Raw genomic sequence first — 21,858 nt, 5'->3', positions numbered from 1 at the left:
TCCTTACCTACAGCGAGGGCTCTGCAGGACAGTAAATAAGGCTATAGGGACCGTTCTGTGCCTCCCAGGAGGGTGGGGGACGTGGATCACCTGTGTGGGTAGCACTGCTGCAATGATCAGGTCCCCTGCGGTTTCATGTAGGCAGCTGTGGGAGCCTGTTCTTGTGCTGCAGGAGATGCCCTGGGATTGTTTCTCTGCACCTCCTGAGCTCTGCCCTGTCCATATTTCTCCTGACTTTTCTTTTTGAAAGAAAAATCATCCTCCAAAATTTGCTGCAAGTCCAAGTGGTTGCTGCTACATATTTATTCTGCGTGGCTGGAGTGTGTGCGTGCTTTTGACTGTCTTGCTGAGCATCATTTGTTTGCTGTTGTGAGTAATGTGATCGAAGCAGAAGGTGCAGGCTCCCTAGATTCTTAAATTAAAACCTCTGCAGAGCGACTCAGGGGAGTCTCCTGTCCCAGGAGAATTAATTAAGCACCATGCAGTTTGTTGTGCACTAGGTCTTTTAAATAGCTTCTCACAAAATAACGGCGTGGTTGCTCTGTGCTAGTGTTGTTGAGAGCATCTGTGATGCTGCCAACTTTGGATTCTGTAGTCCTGTCCTCTCCTGAGAGAGTTGCAGCAAACTGTGTGCTCATCTGTGTGCAGCTCCTGGGAGGTGCCTGGCTGTACCTCAGCACTGTTGCTTTGGTTGGGTTTGAAGCGCTTGCTTGTGACATCTTGCTGTTGTTTGGGGCTTTTTTATGCCTTGCAGCTCCTGGGGCACAAGTGCTGGAGGCAGGGATGACGCAGTTGTCCTTGAGCCATGACCTTGGTGCTGCCCCTCTGCTGACAGATCCCAGCCTGCTGCAGTTTGGGCTTGTGCAGGTTCCCTTCAGGGTCCCGGCTTGCGTGGTGCCTGACACATGCTCCTTGGCTTCCTCAGCACGCTTTCAAGGGTACAGATGAACCAAAGCCTTTAGAAACGGGCTCTCTTTGCCCTTGCTGCCTACAGACCAATACTGGCACCCCAAATACAAACACAAAATGGGTCTTTTCCTGCAGTTCTGCTTTGTACTACTACCTACTGCTTTCCTTTGGGAACGGGCGGTAGTGCAAATGGACACAAGCCTTTCGGAGGCTGTTCCAGAACATCTCTCTGCTGTTGTTAGCACAAGAAGTCTTTGAATCGAGTGGTTCATCTTACCTGATTTCAGGTCTTTGGTGGTCCAAGACACCCATGAGAGGTAAGAATTTGGTCTCGCTACTGACTGGAGAGGGCTAGAGAGGTGGTTTAAACAAGGTCACCAAGTGTTAGGTGCTGTGAAAGAGTCAAATCTTGCACTGACCAAATACCAGGGTGCTTGAACGCGTGCATTTGTTATCCCAGGCTTCTCACTGCCTGAGCAATTTTTGGCTTCGATCAGGGTTCTTCCTGGAGTCCAGAATCCTATTTTCCGCTTGTGAATCTCCTGTGAGTGGTGTGTACCCTCTCATGCTTGGATTACCCTGATGTTCTAACTTCTTCCTGTTCTGCCTTCCCTCCTCCTGTCCAAGCTTTGTGGCTATAAATGTCTCCAGGACTCTGGAGTCTTTGACTTTAAGACCCATTGCTGACATCCAATTTCCCTTTCTCAAGAGTGAGAATTTTAAAATCAAAATTTCCCAGCTCCCATCTCCCTACACAGGTATTTCAGATAACTAGTTTTTGTCAGGGTATTGTTACTATTAGGTTTAAACAACGTAGGTGTTAACAGCCTTACATGCCTGAGCTGTTAACTGTGGGTATGCTGGTGGTGTTCCCCTCTCTGCTGAGTGACAGGAGCGGGATTGCTGCTGTAGGAGGACGTAGGTCCTGATGATGCGGGTGGTCTCTTCAATCCTGTCTTCCTGAGATGCAGCACTGTCAGATGCTGTCAGGACAGATTCCTGCTGCAACTCCTCTGGGCAGTGCTTCTGAAGGAATGTGAGAAGGTGAGGTTATTCTTCCTTTTTCCATGAAAGACTCCAGAATAGTCCGGGTTTTGCTTAGCTTGCTGCTGCGCTCTCAGCGCCGTTATCTGGGGTCTTCCATGTGGCTCTGAGCATTTCAATACAACATTTCTTCACTCGGTTCAGTGTCAGTGTGGTGGATTGCATAAATTTATGTGCATCAATTTCTCATGGCTGCTAGTATGCATTAAGGCCCCTTTTATGCTGTCGATGTGATTATTTCAGAGACATGAAGGCTATTCCATGCTCATCACGTTGTAATTGAAATCTTTGTTATTTGGCGGCTTTCCTCCTTCTAGCAAATGCCTGTCTAGACCATCTTTGCTTCTTTGCAAAATCTCAGTCAGTTTTTCTTCCAGACCTGAGTCCAGCTTTGACATCTAATGCACGGTGAGTACTGAAAAATCCCCTCAGAAGGGCAGCTGCCCCATCCCGCCCTCTCGGTGTCGTTCGGATGGAGAAGAAGCCGGAGAAGGCAGTGATGTTTGCTCTGAGGCAAGGGCAGTCTTGTCTTTCCTGGTTAACCTCAGTAGCACAGTGTACCCAGGCTGTGGTCCCTGGTCGAGGTCCTTTTGTTAAGTCAAGCTGTGTAACATGCAGGTCTGATCTGCCACAAAAATGAAAACCTCTCTCTCTAGATGAGTCAGGGTTAAAGCTGTCGTGTCATCAGCTGATTACCTCTCGGTGCTACCTGCTCATTTGTATGCAGCTTTTGCAGTGTCATAGACTCAGGGTTATAGCTCATGGGCCTGTGTATCTGTAACGCACCTTGTACTTCATCTCATTTGTGTGAAACAAGTTTCTTGCTTTACCTCTTGGCAGTTAAATGAGCCTGAGGTGTCTCTGCTCAGAGCCCAGGCGAAGGGCTTTCTGTCCAGTGCCATCGCTGGGCTTGATGGGACTTGGAACTGCGTTGGGTAGTGGAGGCAAAATTGAGCTCCAAAAAGACTCCGATTGTGTGACATGTATTAATATGGTGTGCTGGAAAAGAAGTAGAGAAGAACAGGGAGGATAGAGCAGCTGTCATCTGTTTGGGTTTTGCTCTGACTCTGTTTTGATCAGGTCCCTGGGTAAGTGGCACGCTGACCATACGGGCAGGTGCTGGTGAGCTGGCGTGACCGCACGTGAGGGCAGCGAAGGCGCGCGGGAGGCTTGGCGAGGGGACACTGGGCATAAGGAGCTAGCGTGGCCGGCAGAGTCCCCTTGGCAAAGGGCACATGGAGACGTCTGTGGGAGATGAGCTGAGGCGCAGCCAAGGAGGAGCCGGTGGCACATGGGAAGCAGGAATGTGCAGGGAAACCACTGAGATAATAGGCCAGAAAATTAGTCCAAAGTTTGTGGTGTAATTGGCTGGAAAACCTCCATTGCACGTCGCACCGTGCAGGCACCGTTGCCTTGTTAGCTGTTGCTAGATGACTCTGCTCAAGTGTCTGCGTCCGCTCGCTCCTAGTTTGGCCTGTAACACCCAAAAACAGTGGCAGTGGAGCAGGACTGACAGAACTGCAGGTTCAGCCTGGCCAAGCAGCAGCTTTATTTAGTAGCTCCATGCTCCTCGGCTGCTTCTGCACTGCAAGGAGAGGTCTGGGTATCACCAGTTCTCTGTGAGCTCTGGCACCTGGGGTTTCACCCTCCTACCTCATCTCCTTGGGGAAGCAGGAGAGTGGGGTTAGCGTCACGCCGAATGAGAGCCCAGATTTAAAGGTGCTGCAGTGTCTCTATTTTCGCCGTGGAACAAGGTGGGGTGGAGGGCAGTGGAGTTTCTATCTGGCTCCATTTTAGCCGTCTGCAGTTTGGGTCTTAGGAAGTGCTTGGTGCTGATTTTTTTGAGCCTGTGGTTTGCAAGCAAAGGCTGAAGCATTGGTTCAGGTTTTAAAGCAGGCAGATCAGCTGCAGGCATTGGCAGAGATGAATGGAGAGGATGATAAATGAGCTAACATCCTCTTGGAGCTTTTGAACTCGTTACAGACTGAATTTTATTGTATTTCAGCCTTTTTTTTTGCATAAATCACCATGTTCTCTCATTGATAATTTACCTGAGGACTTGCTTGTTGTTATTTTTATTATGTGGAAAGGCTGCTGTTGCACAGCCCAGAGCTTCCACATCTTTCCCAAGGGTGTAAGTGCCCTGCTTGTGAATGGTGGTGACGATGCCCTGCAAGGACAGGCATTTCTGTGGGAAGCCTTGGAGTCTCAGAAGTCTTGAAGGAAGAGATCTTGGAAGGCTCGAGCCCAGCCATCTGCTCAGAGCGGGGCTGTTGCCAGTGCTATGTGAGATCAGCCATGGCTCTGGCTGAGCCATTACCACCTCTAAGATGGAGCGCAGGAGGAGCTCAGGAGTGCTCCAGCAGCTGTGTAGTCTGAGTTAAGAGTCATAGATTCACTTATGTTGGAAAAGACCTTTAGGATCGAGTCCAACCGTAAACATAACACTGCCAAGTCCACCACCAAACTGTGTCCCTAACTGCCACATCTACACATCTCTTAGATGCCCCCAGGCGTGGTGACTCAGCTGCTTCTCTGAAGTTGTCACACCCCAGCTCCCAGCATCGCTTTTGTGTGCTGCCCCAGCCCAAGTCCTGCTTTTGGCCCAGGCAAAAAGGTGGTGGGTGCAAGGAACATCCATGAGGTGCTTCCCCTCCTGTATGGGTGAGCCATGCTGGTGGCCATGCCTTTGTTCGATGTCATGGGCACTGCGTGCTAATTGTACAGCCCCTCTGTGTGACAGAGCCGCTGTGTGAGCATCTCGGGGTGCCCTGGCATTGAGGAAGATGCTTTGGGCACCTGCCACCCCAGGATAGAGTCTGAAGGTACAGCCTGGTTCTACACAGGCAAGAATCTAGAGACAGCAGACCCCTCAGCCCAGCCTGTAACATTGCAGAAGGTTGAATCTGGCTTCTCACACAGCTCCAACTGCGCCGCTCCAAAGCGTTTCTACATTTGGCTGTGCTGAAATTTAGTCCAGGGAGATTAAATTGCTCTTTCCTCATCGTTCATATCGATCTCCTGTTGCTGGCTGTGTATGACAAATGGACTTCCCACTCCTTCCAGCCCTGGTTGCGCTGGGAGGGACATTGTAGCTTTGTTAATCTTTTCCCCTTTGGGAGGATGTGTATAAAAGCACTGGGGGGGGGGGGGAGGGGGAAGAGTTGGGTGACCCAAGCTGGGACATGCTGCCACACTGGGGAGCAAAGCAGGTGGTTTGAGGGGTTCAAAGCCATTTTCTGCTTGATATTTAATGGCTATTACAAGTGTAGCCTTTTGTGGCAGCTTGAACTGGACAGGGATGTTCTGAGGTTGAGTGCCTGTGAAGGAGGACCGTGGATGTGGTATGGAAAGTCTTCCCTTTTGTGGCAAGTCTTCATTTCCTCCCCCAGGAAATGCCAGTGTGCTGGTGGGCTGTGAGTGCTTGGCTGCTGGCTTTTGTTGGCTTGGCTTGCTAAGGAGGTGGGTGGCTGTTTGGTCTCACTGCTTGCAAATCTCCACCCTGGACTGTCCATTGGCGACTATGAGATTGACTGTGATGCTACAGAGCTTGGAGAGATTGTTGGACAAACCCAGGGAAAATGATGGATGGCTGGGGAGAGGCTGGTGTGAGCTCTCTTGAGTCACAGGTCTGGCTGGAGGAGAACTTGCACAGCACTAGGAAGTTACAGAAGTCCTAGTGACAGGAGACTGGAGGTTGTGTTTACCATATGCCAGGGAATGCATGCCATGACCATGGATTCCTTTCCTGTGTGGGTTGCAAGCAGAAAGCTTTTCCCAGGGTGGAATATTCATAGGTTTGCTCTCTTATGTAGGCCTTGATGTGTGATAAGGGTTGAGCTCACCCTGCCTGGTTGATAATTTAATGTATTTCAGTAAATTCTGAGTCATCCATAGGACCTGGATCCATCAGAGAGCCAGGAACTGCTATTGTGGGGTGTTTTGGGGGGGGGTGTCTCTCAAATAAGGGTGTCCAGTAATCCAAATACTGACATAGTTTGTGCTTCAGAACTTAGGGTAAAATATGTAAAATGGGCATTAGCATTGACATCTAAGCTGTGATAGCTCTCAGATAGGAGCTTTCCAAACTGGAGTAGAACGCTGGGGTGATGGTTGGGACTGGAGTGGCGATACCTTCTTCCCTGGGCTACCAGAAGAGGTTTATCAGGGTGGTTAGAGACAGTGATCCAGTTCTGTATTAAACTGACAAGGCCCAGTTTAACAGAGGTGCATTTTTTGTTTGGTTGGTATTTGTTTTACCAGAGACCAAAGACCCTTGCTTGTAGTCCAACCCTGTTTTCTCCTTTGGCCAAGGGAAAACCGAGGAAGCCCCCGCTGCTATTGCAGAGTGTTTGAACTGGAGTCACCTGGAGCTGAGGGAAGGGCAGCTGTGGGAAAACAGTGCTGTATCGGTGCTGAACTGTTCCTTCTTTGCTTTTAACCATTCTCCATGTCTTCCTTTCTCTCCTACACTGTCTTCTGTGACACTTGGATATGCAGAGCAGCAAGGGCTTTTGGAGAATATCTTTCACAAAACCATCCTGAAGGTAGAAACGGCTCAGGTAAGAGAACTGCCACACCTTGTTTCTGTCTGTATGTGCATGCACCTATTTATTAATAGGCCTTAACATGAAAGTTCGTTTATTTATCATAAAGAGTTGGTCATCACAAAAGGAGATCTCAGCAGCAGAGAGACAGGAGGAGTCGCTCTCTGGATCTGTGAAGACCTTGAGGAGAGCAGCCAGTTTGGTGCCTGGGGTTGGGTGGGCGGTGGGGACACATCCAGCTTTAGTGGTCAGGTGCCCTGTCATAAATTCACCCCTACAGCTGATGTCTTTGGAAGAAGCTTCAGCTGGGAAGGGAAAGCCTGCACTGTACAAAGCTTCTGTACTGGTGTGTCACTCCTTGCTGTCTCTGGGGAGTAAAGAACCATGAGTTACCGTGTGTTAACCGACATGCTCCATGTATGTGCAGCAATCTGTCTTTGCTGGCAGAGGTAACCTCTGGGTTTATTCCCAGGCTTTGCTTCCACAGGGGTTAAATGAGGTTTGCCTTGTCTAGCTGAGGACACCAGCATGTGCTAGCTAACGTGTTAATTTTTTAGATGCAGAAATTGGCCTTGTCATCTTATGGTGAGATCTGCTTGATGGGCAAAGGAGCATGAGAGAAACTCACTTGACTTCTAACAGGGCTGTGTTTGCTTTGTGATGAAGGAAAACATTTTGCAGAGAATAAATTCCCTAAAAGCCTTTAGAAGATTCTGTGGCATGCATAGAAGACCCCGTGTGAACAAACAGCAGATGTTCTGTAGCACTGAGCTGTTTTGCAGGGGGTAAATTTATTAACTAGAACATAATGTAGAGTGATGTTATCATTAGATGTAAACTCTGAGTGTGTGTGTTTTAAACTTGCTAAATGCCTCTTGCTGAAAGAGCAAGCCCAGTCACAGTAGTGTTTGACAGCCAGCAGAATGAGCCCCAGCCTGTTTTCCTGGATCTGTTCTGATGACCTTCAGGTTGTCCTTGGCTGAATGGTGCTCACTTTGTGAGTGGAAGGGCTTGAAAACAATGTGCTGCAGTTTTTCTTGGGTGTTTGTTTTCAGGCATGAGAAGCTCTGGTGGCACGTTACTTAAAATGTTTGGTCTGAGAATCAACCACTGGTGGTAGGAAGGGAAGGGTGGAAGGAACTGGGGGATAATGCAGCTAAGGAGAACGTGGAAACGGAGCTGATGTGACTCTTGGAGCACATGCTGCTGTCAGGCTCCCCAGACCAGTGCCTAAACCCTCCTCTTACAAATGCTGGTTACATTTTCACACACTCTCCAGGGAAGCCTTCTCATACCCACTGCCCCCTCAGTGTATCAGGCTTCAGATCGTAATTGAATTCAAGCGAATCTAGTCACCACAGATAAGAATCGAGTGGTGAGAGGTGCACTTGGATGGACCACAATCCTTGGGGGATCCTTAAATATTTAACTTGAAAATAAATACAGTTCCCTAGAAATGACTCTCTGTATGGAAGAAGGAAAAAAAAAGGAATCATTTTTTTAAGTCATCGTTTGAAATTCTGAAGGGTATAATTTAACACTGTCTGTAACGTTTCTTATAAATAGCCATGGTGAGGAGCTTGCTGTCCTATAAAAATGTTGAGAGTAGAAAAATTGGCTCCCTTCTGTTCGTGCCAGTAGTCCAATAACAAAGAAGTCAGCTCTCTCCTTCCTACAGAAGTTCTGTATATCTCAGGATCGTTCTCTTATGTTTCTGGACGTGTCGCCTGTGGCTCAGCAGGGTGCTGGAGCTGTACAATCAGCTTTCATCCAGCCACTGCTGAAACACCTGAAGGGCCTCTCCTACATAAGTTGAAGATGTCCCATATATATGAAGTACATAAGCCTGCTCCAACTCATCAGCCTGGCTGGAGAGAGCCGTGAGAGGCTGTGTTACAGCTGCTTGTGCCCACCAGTATCCTGTAGTTAAATTCCTACTGGCATCTCTTGGTGGCTTAGGTCCACAAAGCTCAACACACAGAAGAGTTGAGCCCTTGGAGCATGTGTGTGTCTGTTTGTAGCACTCTGGGATTTCACCATGAGCATCTCTACGTGGTGGGACCAGCCTGCTTTGGGCTGAAATACCCTGGATGTATACATGGGTGCTCCCTGCCCAGCCAGCGGTCTGTGGCTGGGACTAAGGCTCCAGCCTAAATGTGAATGGGAGGAAGCAGGCCTTGACTTCAGTAGTTGATAGTCCAGAAATGAAAGGTTTAAGATCCATGAGCTAGAACCCTCCTTCTTCCCTGCAGAGGACAGCCCTCATGCAGATAATGGGGTGGGTGTGAGTCTTTGGAGTGCTGATTCCGCCCCTCGGCAGAGGGATGGAGCTCTGGAACTCCCCAGGCAGACACAGGAGACCCACCCATGCAGAGATGGAGATGCCAAGTGCACCAAGACTACCCCCGCTGAGTCCCTTTCTGCTGCACCTTCCTCTCTGAGAATCATGTGTTTTGGTTTGACTTTTTTATCTCTGGAGTCCCTCGACTCCCAGGAAAGGAGATGGTGTAACAGCTTTTGCATCCCACCTCTTACTTCACATTCCACAACCGATCAAAGAGCTTATTCTTTGGTGTTAACTTTTACACCCCAGAGTCTATTTCTGGTGGCTCCTGTGGAGAGCTTGCGTGTGTGTGTGTGGCAGAATGTGTTTGGGAAATTGAGGAATGGTAATGACGAACTCCAGAGGGATTGTATATCAGCAGGATGGGCCAGCTGCCACATCCAAGCATTCTAGTGAGGGGTGAGAGATTTGCAAAGCTTCATTTACCTTCTGTCTTCAGCAAGATCTCAGTCTGTCCATGCTCTGCTTCCTTCACGAGGGCAGTGGGTATGGAATGGAACATCAGGAGGTAAAGGGGATTGCAGGGGGCTGCAGGGTAGTGAGAAAAAAAGGTAAGGAAGAGTAAATGGTATTGGCTACAACTTCTGATTCTTCCTGATGTGAGGCCTGAGAACTGCACAGCTCAGAAATACTGTATGACTATCCCTGTGCAACTCTTCAGTGTCTTATTCCAGGTGACTGGGGAGGCACGTTTTCCTCTCCATGTTGCTTGGCACAGAGCACACTGACCATGTTCTGTGAGGTTACAGCAGGGATGATGGCAATTCAGGCTTTGCTTCCCTTTCAGAATAAGGAAGCTGCCTGGTGATGGGGTGTGAGGTGCTGGCAGAGGATGTAGGGATTGTCTCCATGGATTCAGATATTTTTTTTCTCTTGATCTTTGAGATATTCTGAGGAATTAGAAAAAAGGGAGGGTTGGACTGCTGCAGCTGGCAGCGTGCAGATCTGTTAAGGCAGCTGGTGCTGAGGTGGTAATGCATCGCCTGCTCTCTTCCTGCCTCTCTTGATTGCTGGCTGAAGGTCTGGGAAGGTTCCCAAGAAGAGCTCTCGCCCATGTTCAGTGTTCATTCTGACTGCAAGGCTGTTGCCAGAGTCCTGGCTGACTTGTACCTTCCAAAGACTTCACCTTGTCTGTGGCATGGTTTTAGTGTTAGGAGGAGGTGACCCCTGGGACAAACCCAGAGGACAGAGAAGAGGATTGCTGTGTTGTGAAGGGGAAGTATAAAAAGGCTGCAGAGAGAAAGCATAGAGTAATCACTCAGAGTTTGACTAGAGTTCATGGGATAAAGGGTTCTGGACATTCCCAGTCTCCTTCTCCCAGCTTAGCTGTCAGCAGCCCCAGGCTGGGATGCTGCTTTAGATTTCTTACCTCCAAGTACTGGGAACTTTGAGAGGATGAAGATACCCAGGGCATGGGGCAGTGAAATGAGAAGTGACAGCAAGCAGAGCGTTTGAGAAGCTTCCTCATGTCTGGGGAAGCAGTTGTGCATCCCAGTGAGACAGGACTCAGACACAAGGATCCTTTGATGAGGAGAGGGAAGGAGCTGTGCTGGGTTTTTTCCTAGTGTGTTTTCTCCGGCAGCTCCTGCTTTGCTCAGATGGGTTCTGTGTAGGGCAGCTGGTGCTGGGTTGGCTGCTCTGGGCAAGCTGCACACCAAGGGTGCTGGAAGCAAGAGAGAAGGAGAGATCCCAGCAGTGTGAGGTGAGCTTGGTGCTGCAGAGGTGATGGGCCTTGGGCCAGAGCTGCCTGGCAGCCATACAAACCAAAGGGGATAGTTCCCTGAAACTGGAAGAAGCTTCTTTTTAAGCTCCACAGAAGTAATCTATGTGCTTTATTTCCTTTCATGACATTTCAGCTGTCAGTGAAGACAGTGAATGTGTAAGGAGAGGGCATGTGAGCTTCCCCAGGCCAAATGGCAATGGACAGTGCTGGCAGGAGAACAAAGTATTTGCAGAGGCTCCTGTCCCATGCATAGAGACTGCAGTGAAGCACCCGCTTGTGTTTGCACCCTGGGCCTCTGCCCCTTCAGAAGAGGGGTGTGAGCACAGGTGGAGGGCAGCAGCTGTGCAACAGAGGAGTTTCCTGACACTACCAGGAGCTGATGTGGGGCTTGAGAAACTCCAGCGTGAGGCTTTGCGGGTGCTTCAGGCCTAGCAAGTGACCTGCGAGCTTTTTATGAAGCCACAAAGTAAGGGAGCAGCTCTAGAAAGCTCTGAGAGGGACCTTCAGTTAGACCATGTTCAGAGTGTGGAGTTGCCAGTGGAGTCTGACTCAGGGCAAGCACCAAATCTGCCTCTTTTATCTTTCCAGTCCCCAGGACAGACTTCAGCAGGCCATGGGGCCTGGCTGTCCCCGTGTATCCCTGTGCTGATGAGGCGTGGCTGGCCTTGAGCGATGGAGGTGGCCTTGAGCAATGGAGGTGGCCTTCCTAGAAAGAGCCCGTGCTCTGGAGGGGGTTGTGGGCAGCCTGAGTTCAGGGCAGAGCAGAGGTGTAAGATCTCATCACTGAGGCTTTCAGGCTGCTTCCAGGATTGGCTGGCACAGGTATGGTGTGGGTGTATCCTAAAACTTGTGGAGGAGTTTGTTTATAATGTGAATAAAAACACAGGTCACAGCGTTACCATGGGAATGCTGAGGCCAGTGGTAGAGCTGCTACTTGCTTCTTTGGGTTGTGTCCCACAGTCACAATTTCATCTATTCACATTAATGTTACAGGCAAGACTAAAAAGGTTGCTCATCTGTGAGGCACAATGACAACAGCATCTTCACTTTGTTTGCTTTCTAGGCCCATTTCAGCACAGAAAACTAATTGGAATGATTTGGGGATAGACCTTCTGTTGTCTCAGAGCAGCTCCCTTGCTGAAGCAGCCCTTGCCTTTTCTTGGTGGCTTTGCAGAGGCATCTGATGCTCCTTCCTGGGGAGCGGTGGGGTCAGGGTGCCCAATAAAGCCACGGCTCGGTCAGGCTTTGGGGTGATTCCACAGTGAATGTTGTGCTTGTCATTCCCTCACTGGACTCTGAAGCTGCTGCCCGTTTGAAATGCCACCGTGACCTTTGTTTAATTGCTGTGTCTCTGTTTTTGTATCCCCACCTCATGCTATTTTGAACAAATACCCTGGTTTTTAGCGTGCCCATTTCCTGGCTCGTTCTCAGCCCTGCAGAGCAGAGGGATTGGCTGCCAGCCTGTCTCAGGGGGCAGGAGCCCTGTGCTGGCAGGGTCATGCTGGGGTACAGTAGTGTTGGAAGGACAGAACTGACATGGTAGGGAGCTGTGATTATGGCTCTGATGCAGGCTTGGAGAGGGAGCAGAGGAGAACAGGACCTGACAGCCTCGTAGGACATGTGAGGGCCTGTGGCAGGCATACAGGAGGTCTCAGAACTCAAACTGCAAGAGAAACGGCTCAGCTGTGCTGTCTGAAATGATGGTATGGGCACCAGCCAGTGCACCCGTCTGCTCCCCTCACTGAGGGTATCACCTGGACTCCTACTAGTGTGAAATACAAAAAACAAGCATTACTTCATTACTACTGCTACAAGTAATGCTGCAAGTCTACTGTAAACCTAAAATCAGGCTGTTCATCTTCAGTGGCTGAGACAGTTCTTTAAATTAAAGCTGGTACCACAACCATGAGGTCCAGAGAAGTCCAGCTGAGGTGGAGCAGGGAAGAGAGAACTATTCTTAGGAAATTTATTATCCTGAGATGACAGATTCCTTTTTAATAGGGTTTATCTGGATTCCCCTTTGCCACTTTGCTTCTGATGCTGGAGCTGAGGTTTTAAATCTGAGGTGCTTTAATCATCTGCTTGGCTGCTAAATACGGTAATAAATTCAGGAGGGTTTTTTTAAGCTTCTGTCTGTGCCTGGTGGCTATATTCTGCCTTGATTTATAAACTTCTCATCCCGTGGGGTTACAGGCAGTCTGCGTCAGATACACATTCGGTTTGGTGAGTCCCTCAGCTGCTGTGAGTGGGCATCAGTCTGCTGAGGCTCCTCCCAGAAGGTTTCCTCCTCTGGAGAAACATCACGAAGGAAAATGTGAAAGTGCTTTCACAGTTTGTTACCTGGGCAGGAGAAAGTGCTTAAGTTGAGAGTTATTGAACAAGAAAGGATGTATTCTAAGTATCTAGTAGTAATTAGTCCCTAATTATCAGGATCTACTTGGATAGAGAACATGGATTCTTTCTTTCCCAAGATACCACAGACTACCCAGTACAGACATCGCTGTGTCGTGGTTGTGTCTTTGGTGATACGTGTGCCCTAACATGTGTTGGGCAGTGCTGCGTGGAAGCTGAAGAGAGAAGTATCAGAGAGGAGCAAGTGAGGCCAGAGAGACGTGTTCAAGTAACTACCAGGGTGGTGAGGAGTGGGCTGGCCCTTGTGACTGGACTTGTTGAGCCCCCGGGCTCTAGACAGGCTGCTAGGACTTGGATGTCCCTCCTACCAGCGGACACATGATCTACAGATCAAGCACGACCATCCTCTTCCCTTCATCTTGCTGCTGAATCTCTCAGGCACAAGAAATCCATGTAGCACACATACCTAGGCGAAAGGAAATCCATTGGAGGAGCCTGACAGGCCTGCTCCCAGGTAGCTCTGCTGCTGTGTGAGACAGGCAGGAGAGCAGAGCTGATAGCAGGTCAGCTTTATCAGAGTGGCTGGAGAGGAGGGCACTGTGCCAGGCATAGTCACGCTGTCCTGGGCTGGCCATGGCAGTTTGATGGAGCAGCTGGTTGTGGGAGAGGTGGCAAGAGCAGTGTGAGGATGAAATGAAATGGAGTGGCAGTGCCCAGCCTGCTTCAGCTGGCTCTGAGGTGACTGCAGTTTCAGCTGAAGGGCCCAGTTACTGTTTCTCAGCTCTCTTCACGGAACATCCCTGTGGCTCGGATTTAATTCAGTATCGATTTCTGGACCAACTTGACTTCTTTCCTAGCAGAAGCTATTAACCTAAAATGCCATAGTGGAAGCACATGCAGTGCTTTGGCACCCAAATCCAGTTCACTGCACAGACAAAGGAACCAGTCACTGGTAACATCCCTGGGCTACTGCTGTACACCAACATGTGTGTGTGTGTGTGTGTGTGTGTGTGCTGGCACAGGATTGCTCCCTGAAATGTGGCAGGTTTCTTTTTTACAAGCCAATAATTCATTGTGATGGATGTTTGAATCTCTTTCCCTTCCACACTGACTTCCACTAGAAGTCACGAGTAAAGCTTCATATTCCCTTTGCATGTGAAGCTTTTCCTCCAATATGTAGTTACTGAAGGTGCTAAATTGAATGCAAAGAAATAATCGACCAGTTGTTAGAGGAAGTGTGTTGGTGGGGAGGCAGGTCTTTGTGTTGTAGACCATGAAAACTTCTAAGCTAAGATCCTAAGATATACCTCCTAAGGTTAAGTACCACTGAAAACACCTTGAGTAAGGGTCAACTAACGTAAAAAGAAAGGACAATCCTCACATTTTTTGTGCTAGACAGGTAGTTTATGTGAAGAATTGTCACCCTGCCATGATTTCAGTGAAAAGATGACTCTTACTTGAAACAAGTCATGTCCCACATACACGTCTGTAAGTTCTGAACAGACCTCAGTGCTTATTAGAGGCTGGTATTGGTCTCTCTGCACTTGTGATCACCAGCATTTTCAGACATGCTGTGCTTTGGGCGCTGTGTTTTGCTGTTTACCCACAGATACCAGGGTTCAGAGATTCTCAGACCTCTGGGTTGCGGCGCTGTCGGTGCGTGGGAAAGGTGCACAATCCTGTGTGTTGGCTCTAATGATGCTCTACGCCTTCCACACAAGTATTCATTTCAGGAGGAGCAGGGGCAGCTGTCAGCCAGTATTTTGCGGTGTCTTAAGAAATGTGTAGTGTCATTGTGCCCACACAGATTAGTAAGTTTGACAAGCTGAGACGAGTACTTAGAGCTGGCCTTTGTTTTTAATATAAAAAATGGTGTGCTTGGCTCTGTTACCCAGCACAGATCTTGGCAGCTCGTGAAGAGTCATTTGGTGGTGTTTTCCCAAGCCATGCCCACTCTTGAGCACAGTCAGTCTTGGAACTGGAGAGGGTCTGAGTCACTGGAGAACAAATATGGTGGCCTGTTGCCTCTTCAGTGGTGACAAGCAGTTTTGGAGGCTTTGGAGCCAGTGAGCACTTTGAGCACCAGTTGGTCCATGAGTCCTGCAGCTGGTAGGATTTGGTGGACAAGCTGTTGAATGACAGCTATGAAGCAGCTTCTTCCACTTGCAGTTGTTCTGGTGGTGACCCTTGTAGTCTGCTGCAGGGGGTGCAGATGTCTGTTGCTGTCTGTGCTGATGACCACAGGTGGAGTTAGACCACTGCCTGTCTTTTGTGTTCTACCTGGACCACATCAGTGAGGAGCGTGGCTCCAAGGCATGCATTTTGGGCTTCATGGGAAGGCTGGAAAGACAGGGGAAGGCTTAGCTCTTTCTTCAGGGCTCCTACAGGCAGCTCAAGGAATCAGATTCAGAAGCTTTGGGGGCAATTTGCAGAGGGGCACAAGAGCACTTCACAGGAAGTAGAACGTGGCACTGGTGAAGAGTCGGTGTTGCATACATACGTCATCAGCCCTGAGGCAGATCTCTTCCTCCTTCATCTCTCCATGGCCAGTTGCAAGGTAGCCAAGGTTCACATTGTTGCTCTGTTCTTCCAGGCCGTGGCTCAGTAACTAAAGAAAAGATGTTCATTAAATAGTGAAATTAAGGCTGGGGTTTACTCTCCGCCCCTCTGTAAAGTGCTGCTGCCTGTGCTGGACACTAATGATTTTATTTTTTCTGGGGTAGTAGTGGCATGAATAATGCATTCCCTGCTGAGCTCTTCTTAACGGTCCCCTGAGCTGCTTCCATCTGAAGGGAAGTGTAAGAGGTAATTAACAGCCACTTGAAAAAAAGATTAGCAGGTGGGTGGGAGCTACGGCTGGGTTCATGCATGGAATTGCCATGGAAATGCTGAGATTTCCTGGCACTTCATCCAGTGTGTGGGCTCCAAAGATAGTTGCACTCATGGGCCTTTCTCCTTTCGATCTCCCTACCCTACAAAGGCAGCGGCTGTATTCCCTTCAGGGCAGCTTCCGCAGGCTGTGCCCTCGCCATCTGCCTGCGCAGTGAGGCGGGCTGAGCAGGGTGCTGCAGGGCTGGATGCTGTGCTGCAGCTGTCAGCTGAAGTCTTTTTGTGTTTCTTTCATGTCAGAGCAATTGGTAGAATATCCAGGGGGAGGGGGCACGGAATGGGACACCAAACCCCAGCGTGTGCTCTTTCCTTTAGTTCTATAAAATAACAACTTGGTGCACAAAACACACGGAGTTGGTCACTTTAGAGAAGTTGGTGCTGGTCCTTGTCCTGCAGACTCTGGCCTGAGCTGAACTTGCCTGGCTGAAGGTGCTGAAGGGACAGCCCTGCGCAGCTGGCCAGGGCTGTTTGGCTTGTAAGCATTTTCAGGTGGTGCAGTGAGACCCTTGTTTGCTTCTAGCCTGGTTTGGTGGCCATACACACTTAAAATATTGAGCATATTTGTGAGAAATGTTCCTCATGTCAGGACCAGCTCTGGAGGTTTAAAAGCCTGTGGGAGCACACGGATCTGAAAAGGTTTCTGGGGGAACCTCTCCTCCTTCCTCTTCCTGCATCAGTAACAGAGCCTCCTGAATTTGTCAGGGTGTGGGATGCTTTGGTTTTAAGGAAAGCATGCCCTTTGTTTCAGATCACCTATTAGCAGACTCCTACATCGGACAGGAGGACTCCCCTGAGATGCAGCAGGCGGCACAGAACAAGCGCAGGCTCTCCGTCATCTCAGACGGCAAGTTTGAGAGGAGCTTCTCCGAGGAGCAGCCGGAGAAGATGCCAAGCGAGGGCCCGAAGCCGCGAGTCTACACGATCTCTGGCGAGAGGCCGATGCTGTCGGACCATGAGAATGACAGTATGGAACTGGTGGTGATGAAGGGGGCTGCCCAGGAGGAGTGCCACCACGGCCACCAAGCGCACGGTGCCAGTGGCTCTCACGGCGTTAGCAGGCATTGCAAGGGCTGGCCAGGCAGCCGGCCGGGCTCCAAGGAGTGTCCAAACTGCACCCGGCTGGCTGCCCCTTCCCAGCATTCCTTTGACCTGGAGCAGCATCAATCCGGCGAGACTGGGTGGCACAGGAAAAGGCTGGAGAGGATGTACAGTGTCGATCGGGTGTCTGGTAAGTAAGGGTGACCCGGGGTGGTTGTCATGCCAGCTTTGTGTGGTTGATCTCTGTGGGTTCCCAGAGCGAGAAAGCAGAGGCAGCGTCAAAGCACCTGCACCAGTGCTCATCCAGGAGGCAGATCAGAGCCAGACCCTCTCTCATAGAGTCATAGAATCATAGAATGGTCTGGGTTGGAAGGGACCCCAAGGATCACAGAGCTCCAACCCCCTGCCACAGGCAGGGACACCAACCTCCAGGCCTGGAGCTACACAAGGTTGCCCAGGGCCCCATCCAACCTGGCCTTGAACACCCCCAGAGACGGGGCACCCACCCCCTTTCTGGGCAGCCTGTTCCAGCCCCTCACCACTCTCTCTGTAAAGAACTTGCCCCTAATATCTAATTTAAACCTTCCTTCCTTTACCTTTAATCCATGCCCCTTGTCCTGCCATTATGTACCCGTTTAAAAAGTTGATTCCCCTCTTCTCTGTCTCATTCTGCAGCTGAGGCAGGTGAAATCTTTGTGAAGGTGCTGGAGTGCTCCGAGCCTCACCTCAGGAATGGTGCATCCTGAAAATGCTCATCTGTGTGGTTGGAAGCTGTTTAGCAGGGTTCCTCACGTAGTGCCACCTCATGATCTTTTTATAAATACAAACAATATTGGACTTTCTTCCCCACTCACTATCCATTTGCTCAACATTTTCAGGGAACAGGGCTTGTAATTACTCAATTACGTTAAAAAATTCCTCATGGTCTTAAAAAATCTTAACTGTTCATCAAATATATGTGACAATCTGTGTGCTTCAAATTGCAAGGTAGTGTGCAGTCAGTCTCTGCCTGTCAGCTCTATTTGTGGCTGGCAAAGAGTCTGACCTAATTTATCTGTGGTTTTGGTTCTTGTAAACACGCATTGAGGCTTCTACAGCAGAGTGTCCAGCAAGGAAAGGTCAGGGTTTTCTCCTTGAAAATAAATTGAGTATAAGGACTGTGGAGATCAAACTGTGCATCTCTCCTGGGTTTGTAGTTTTCTAGCAGATATCACGGTGATATTTACAGGACGTAAAATCACAGAAAGGTTGGGTTCTGAACCATGGTTCATGAGCAGATACTTCAAATTCTGTGACTAAATTAATACATGGACTAATAGTAAAGAATAATAATTAGAAAATAACTGATTATCAAGTGTCCCTGCTAATTCCTGTGCATAGTTTTTATGGATTGCTTCTCTGATTTTGGGGCTTCACATCAGACACTACATGTGCAAGTTTTTCATTGCTCAAGTGCAAGAAAAAGAGCAGGAAGTGTTTTCCTGTATGGAAACCTTTTATTGTTTTATGATCATCCATGTTTTACCTACTAAGAGATGGCTCTGTATGTGATGGCACAGCCAGAAAACTTGGGTGAAGTTAGAAAAAGCAAGCCATTTCTGTCCCAGCCTTGCAGGAGAGGAGATCACCAACCCCAGGGACTTGGTCCGATGGAGATCAGAGTTCTGAAGTGAATCAGTTGCAGCCACATGGTGTGTACAGAATTAAGGGAGTGAAGATTTCCAGGTTTAATGCTGATGGATTTGTGTTAAATGCTTTCCTGAGCCAATCAGAATTGTACTATGCACTGTGGGACTGAAGCAGTTCCTTGATGCAGAACCAAAGGAAAGCTCAAGATTACTAATGGAAGAGTTTAACTCCTCAGAGCTGGAGCGAAAGGCTTCTTTCTGCTGGGAAACATGTCCTAGCAAGTGCTCTAGAGATCATGGAATGCGTTAGGTTGGAAGGGACCTTCAAAGGCCATCTAGTCCCACCCCTGCAGTGAGCAGGGACATCTTCACGAGGTCAGGTCGCTCAGAGCCCCATCAAGCCTGACCTTGATTACATGCCATGTTCTGGGCCTTGGGATTTATGTGTTTCCAACTAGGCAGCAGTTTTTGTCAGGGCCAGTTACCGATGTGAAACGGGGATCTGCCTTACCGGAAATATCCTGTAGTAGTTACTGAAGTGGGAACAGAGTTGACAGCGCTGATCCTGCAGATGCTGCCTTGAGTATTTTGTGTTCTGTACAAGCAGACAGCAGCTGCCCTCAGTGCGTGTCTCAAGCCTCTGCCTGCCTGCTCGTGTGGCTGCACAGGCAGCACTGTGCCTCAGAACAAATCCCGGCCTAGCACCGGCCTCACGGAATGGAGGTTCTCTCGGCCTGGTCTCGTTTGTGCTCTCTGGCCAACATGTTACTCAGAGAAACACAGAACACTGCATGGCCCGACTGCCACAGGCTGCAAGAAGTATTTCTTGGGATGCCCTTCATGCATGGCTAGTGGGGAAAACACAGCAGAGATGAATGGAGGCAAGAGACAGAGACTGATTTCCCCAGAGGTTCGCCACGAAATGCTGCTTCCTCTGGATTCACATGGCGAGCTGTTGCTGCAAGGCAACGCTCATGCAGTTAGGCCAGACTGGCATAATTTAATATGGGTTTTTATGCTGAGTTTGTGATGCCTAACACTGTTCCAGAGAAGCACAAGCTGTTGTCTCCTGTGCTGCTCCCAGCAGCTGATACAAACACCTCCACTCCCAGCCAGGGGTGCTGAGATACGGGTGCAGCCGGGCAAGTAGCCAGAGCTGCTGAACATGGTGGTGGCAGCGTTCCTCCAGCCTTACCCAGGCCCTAGACTATTTCATCACAGTTGATGGTAACAGGAAAGGAGAACAAGATGCTCTGCCTGGCATCTTGTAGCAAAAGGAGCGTGCTACTTGCTCCTGGAAGCAAGAAAGTCATATCGTAATCTGAATTTTAATCAGTTGGAGGACCTCTGGAGCTGAGCTGTGCTCCCCAGTCCCAGCTGTGCTCCTCTGCTACTGGTCTGCCTCTGGTTGGGAAGGAGGCACTGCTAAAGGGCCCCAAATCCTTTGCTCTCCATTGAGTGCTATGGGTAGGGGAGTGATATCTCTCCTATGTTGACTCCTCTCTGTCACAAAAGGAGGGGAGGCTTCCACCATTGCCCAGGCAAAGCCACGTATGCAGCTGTTGTCATAAACTCTGCTTTGAATCAAAGCTGGTGGCTTAAAAGCTGTGAAATGTATTAGGAGATTGCCAGTCCTTAGAGATGTGCAGTCCCTGTGAAGTCTTTGTGGAACTGTTGGCCAGAAAGCAATTTGTACAGCTTCTCCTCCTTCACCCCTTCTGCGGGCTGGAGGCTTCAAACCAGCAATTCGTTTACAGCCTGAGCTGGTTTGCATTTCTTCCCTGTCTCTTTGGAGGACAGCAGACAGAGGCACTTCCTATTAAGCATTTAGCATACTAGAATGCAATTTTCATTTAACATATAGATTTCCTTGGGGTGCCTTTATACAAGGCTTGACATAAACTCTTAGCTGAGAAGGAGTGTCTGGTACAGCTTGCTGGGAGGCTTCACTTCAAAGGAAGCCTCCCTGGTTGCATTCAGCATTTTTTGCATCTGTAATTATAGCCGGTTTTTGTACTTCCAGGGAACAGCAGGATCAGTCTGTAGTAGATGATGATCTGTACAAAACATTTGGTAGGAGATCTGGACTGGAGTAACTTTGTTTGTAGTCGGCACACAGGGTTTGATTGGGTTTTGTCCAATAAAAGTGAATAAATAAAAGAAATACTTTCAACAATGCCAGAATGCTAATGACTAAGATACCGTAGGTGCTAATGATCTTAAAACTTGAATGAGTGAAGCACTGATGAGCAACATGCAGCAAGGCATTGAGCAAAGAAGCCACAAATTGAGAGTGAAAAATCTGGTACCACCAAATCCCTAGGATCTGATCCATTGAGATCTCACATGTGTTGTGTCAGTGGGTTTGATGCACCTCTGACTCCCTCCTGACCCACTTCAGCATGAGAGTCCTCAGGAGGAGCTGCTTCTTGGTCAGGTCCCTGTTCCTGATTGCCACCGTCCCACGTGCATCGTTCATGACTGACTTTACTGCCCGTTTTTTGTCTTAGTGGTCATTACATGAAGGTGATGTGGGGTCCTAGGAAAGAGTCTGTGGTCGGTTCAGGTAGGGCAGCTTGTGAACAATGGGGACCACATAAGCAGTGTTCTGCAGATTGTCTGGGTTCTAAAACCAGAAAAGCTCACAAAGGTGGATCATCAGGAGCAGGGATATGAGGGGTTTATTGGACCTTCAGTGGCAGAAAGAGAGAATCTGTCTCTGACCTGTGAAGGGAGGCAGGTGGACGCTCTTCCTCTCCCACAGGAAGCTGTGTCAGAGAACCAGATGAACCCCTTCAGACCAGGGGTACTAAAGAAAAAGCAGAGGCTGGAAAATGCTTTTAATGAGAAATGTTTCTTTCCCCTGATTTATTTTCTTGTTTAAATGTTTATTCTGCAATTCCCAGATAATTCTGATCTTCCACACTTAGGACAGAGCTTTCCTTCTTCGTTTAGTGACCTGAGAGCCTGGCTTTGCACAAATCTATGAAACACTAGGTGGCTGTGTGCCTGTGTGAGGAGGATGGGACCTTCCTGGTTAGTACAGGACAGGATGCTGAGCAAAAGTACTGAGAGAAGGAGCCTGGGAAGTCTGAAGGATGTCTCTGCCTGCTGGATTCTCAGGTTTTGCTCTCTCTCTTCCAGATGATGTCCCCATACGAACCTGGTTCCCAAAGGAGAACCTCTTCAGTTTTCAAACTGCTACCACAACTATGCAAGCGTAAGTGCAACTACTGCTGTAGCTTTTATTGTGTATTTTAAAGTTTGAGGCCCACTCAAAGCTGTATCTGAGAGCCTGGAGCAATCAAGTTGTATATTTGACACCACAGTCCACTAGTTAGAGACACAACCTTGTCTCCTTGTTAATTTCCTTTCTGTGCTTGG

General features: G+C 49.0%; 1 protein-coding gene across 1 annotated transcript in view; it reads left to right on the top strand.

Moving 5' to 3' along the window:
- The window catches only part of NSMF (NMDA receptor synaptonuclear signaling and neuronal migration factor), a gene marked incomplete at both ends in the record, with an annotated part of 44,364 nt that overhangs the window by 2,387 nt on the left and 20,119 nt on the right, over nucleotides 1-21,858 (top strand). The window contains 3 exons of the mRNA XM_084272618.1: nucleotides 6,454-6,515; nucleotides 16,557-17,036; nucleotides 21,619-21,694. Coding sequence (XP_084128744.1) covers nucleotides 6,454-6,515; nucleotides 16,557-17,036; nucleotides 21,619-21,694 — 618 coding nt within the window. The remainder of the gene's footprint in view (nucleotides 1-6,453; nucleotides 6,516-16,556; nucleotides 17,037-21,618; nucleotides 21,695-21,858) is intronic.

This window comes from Gallinula chloropus (assembly GCF_964237585.1).
Source record: "Gallinula chloropus genome assembly, chromosome: 18".
Classification (NCBI taxonomy): Eukaryota; Metazoa; Chordata; class Aves; order Gruiformes; family Rallidae; genus Gallinula; species Gallinula chloropus.
Note: the sequence above shows the minus strand (reverse complement) of the source record. Positions and strands in the feature narration are given on the sequence as shown.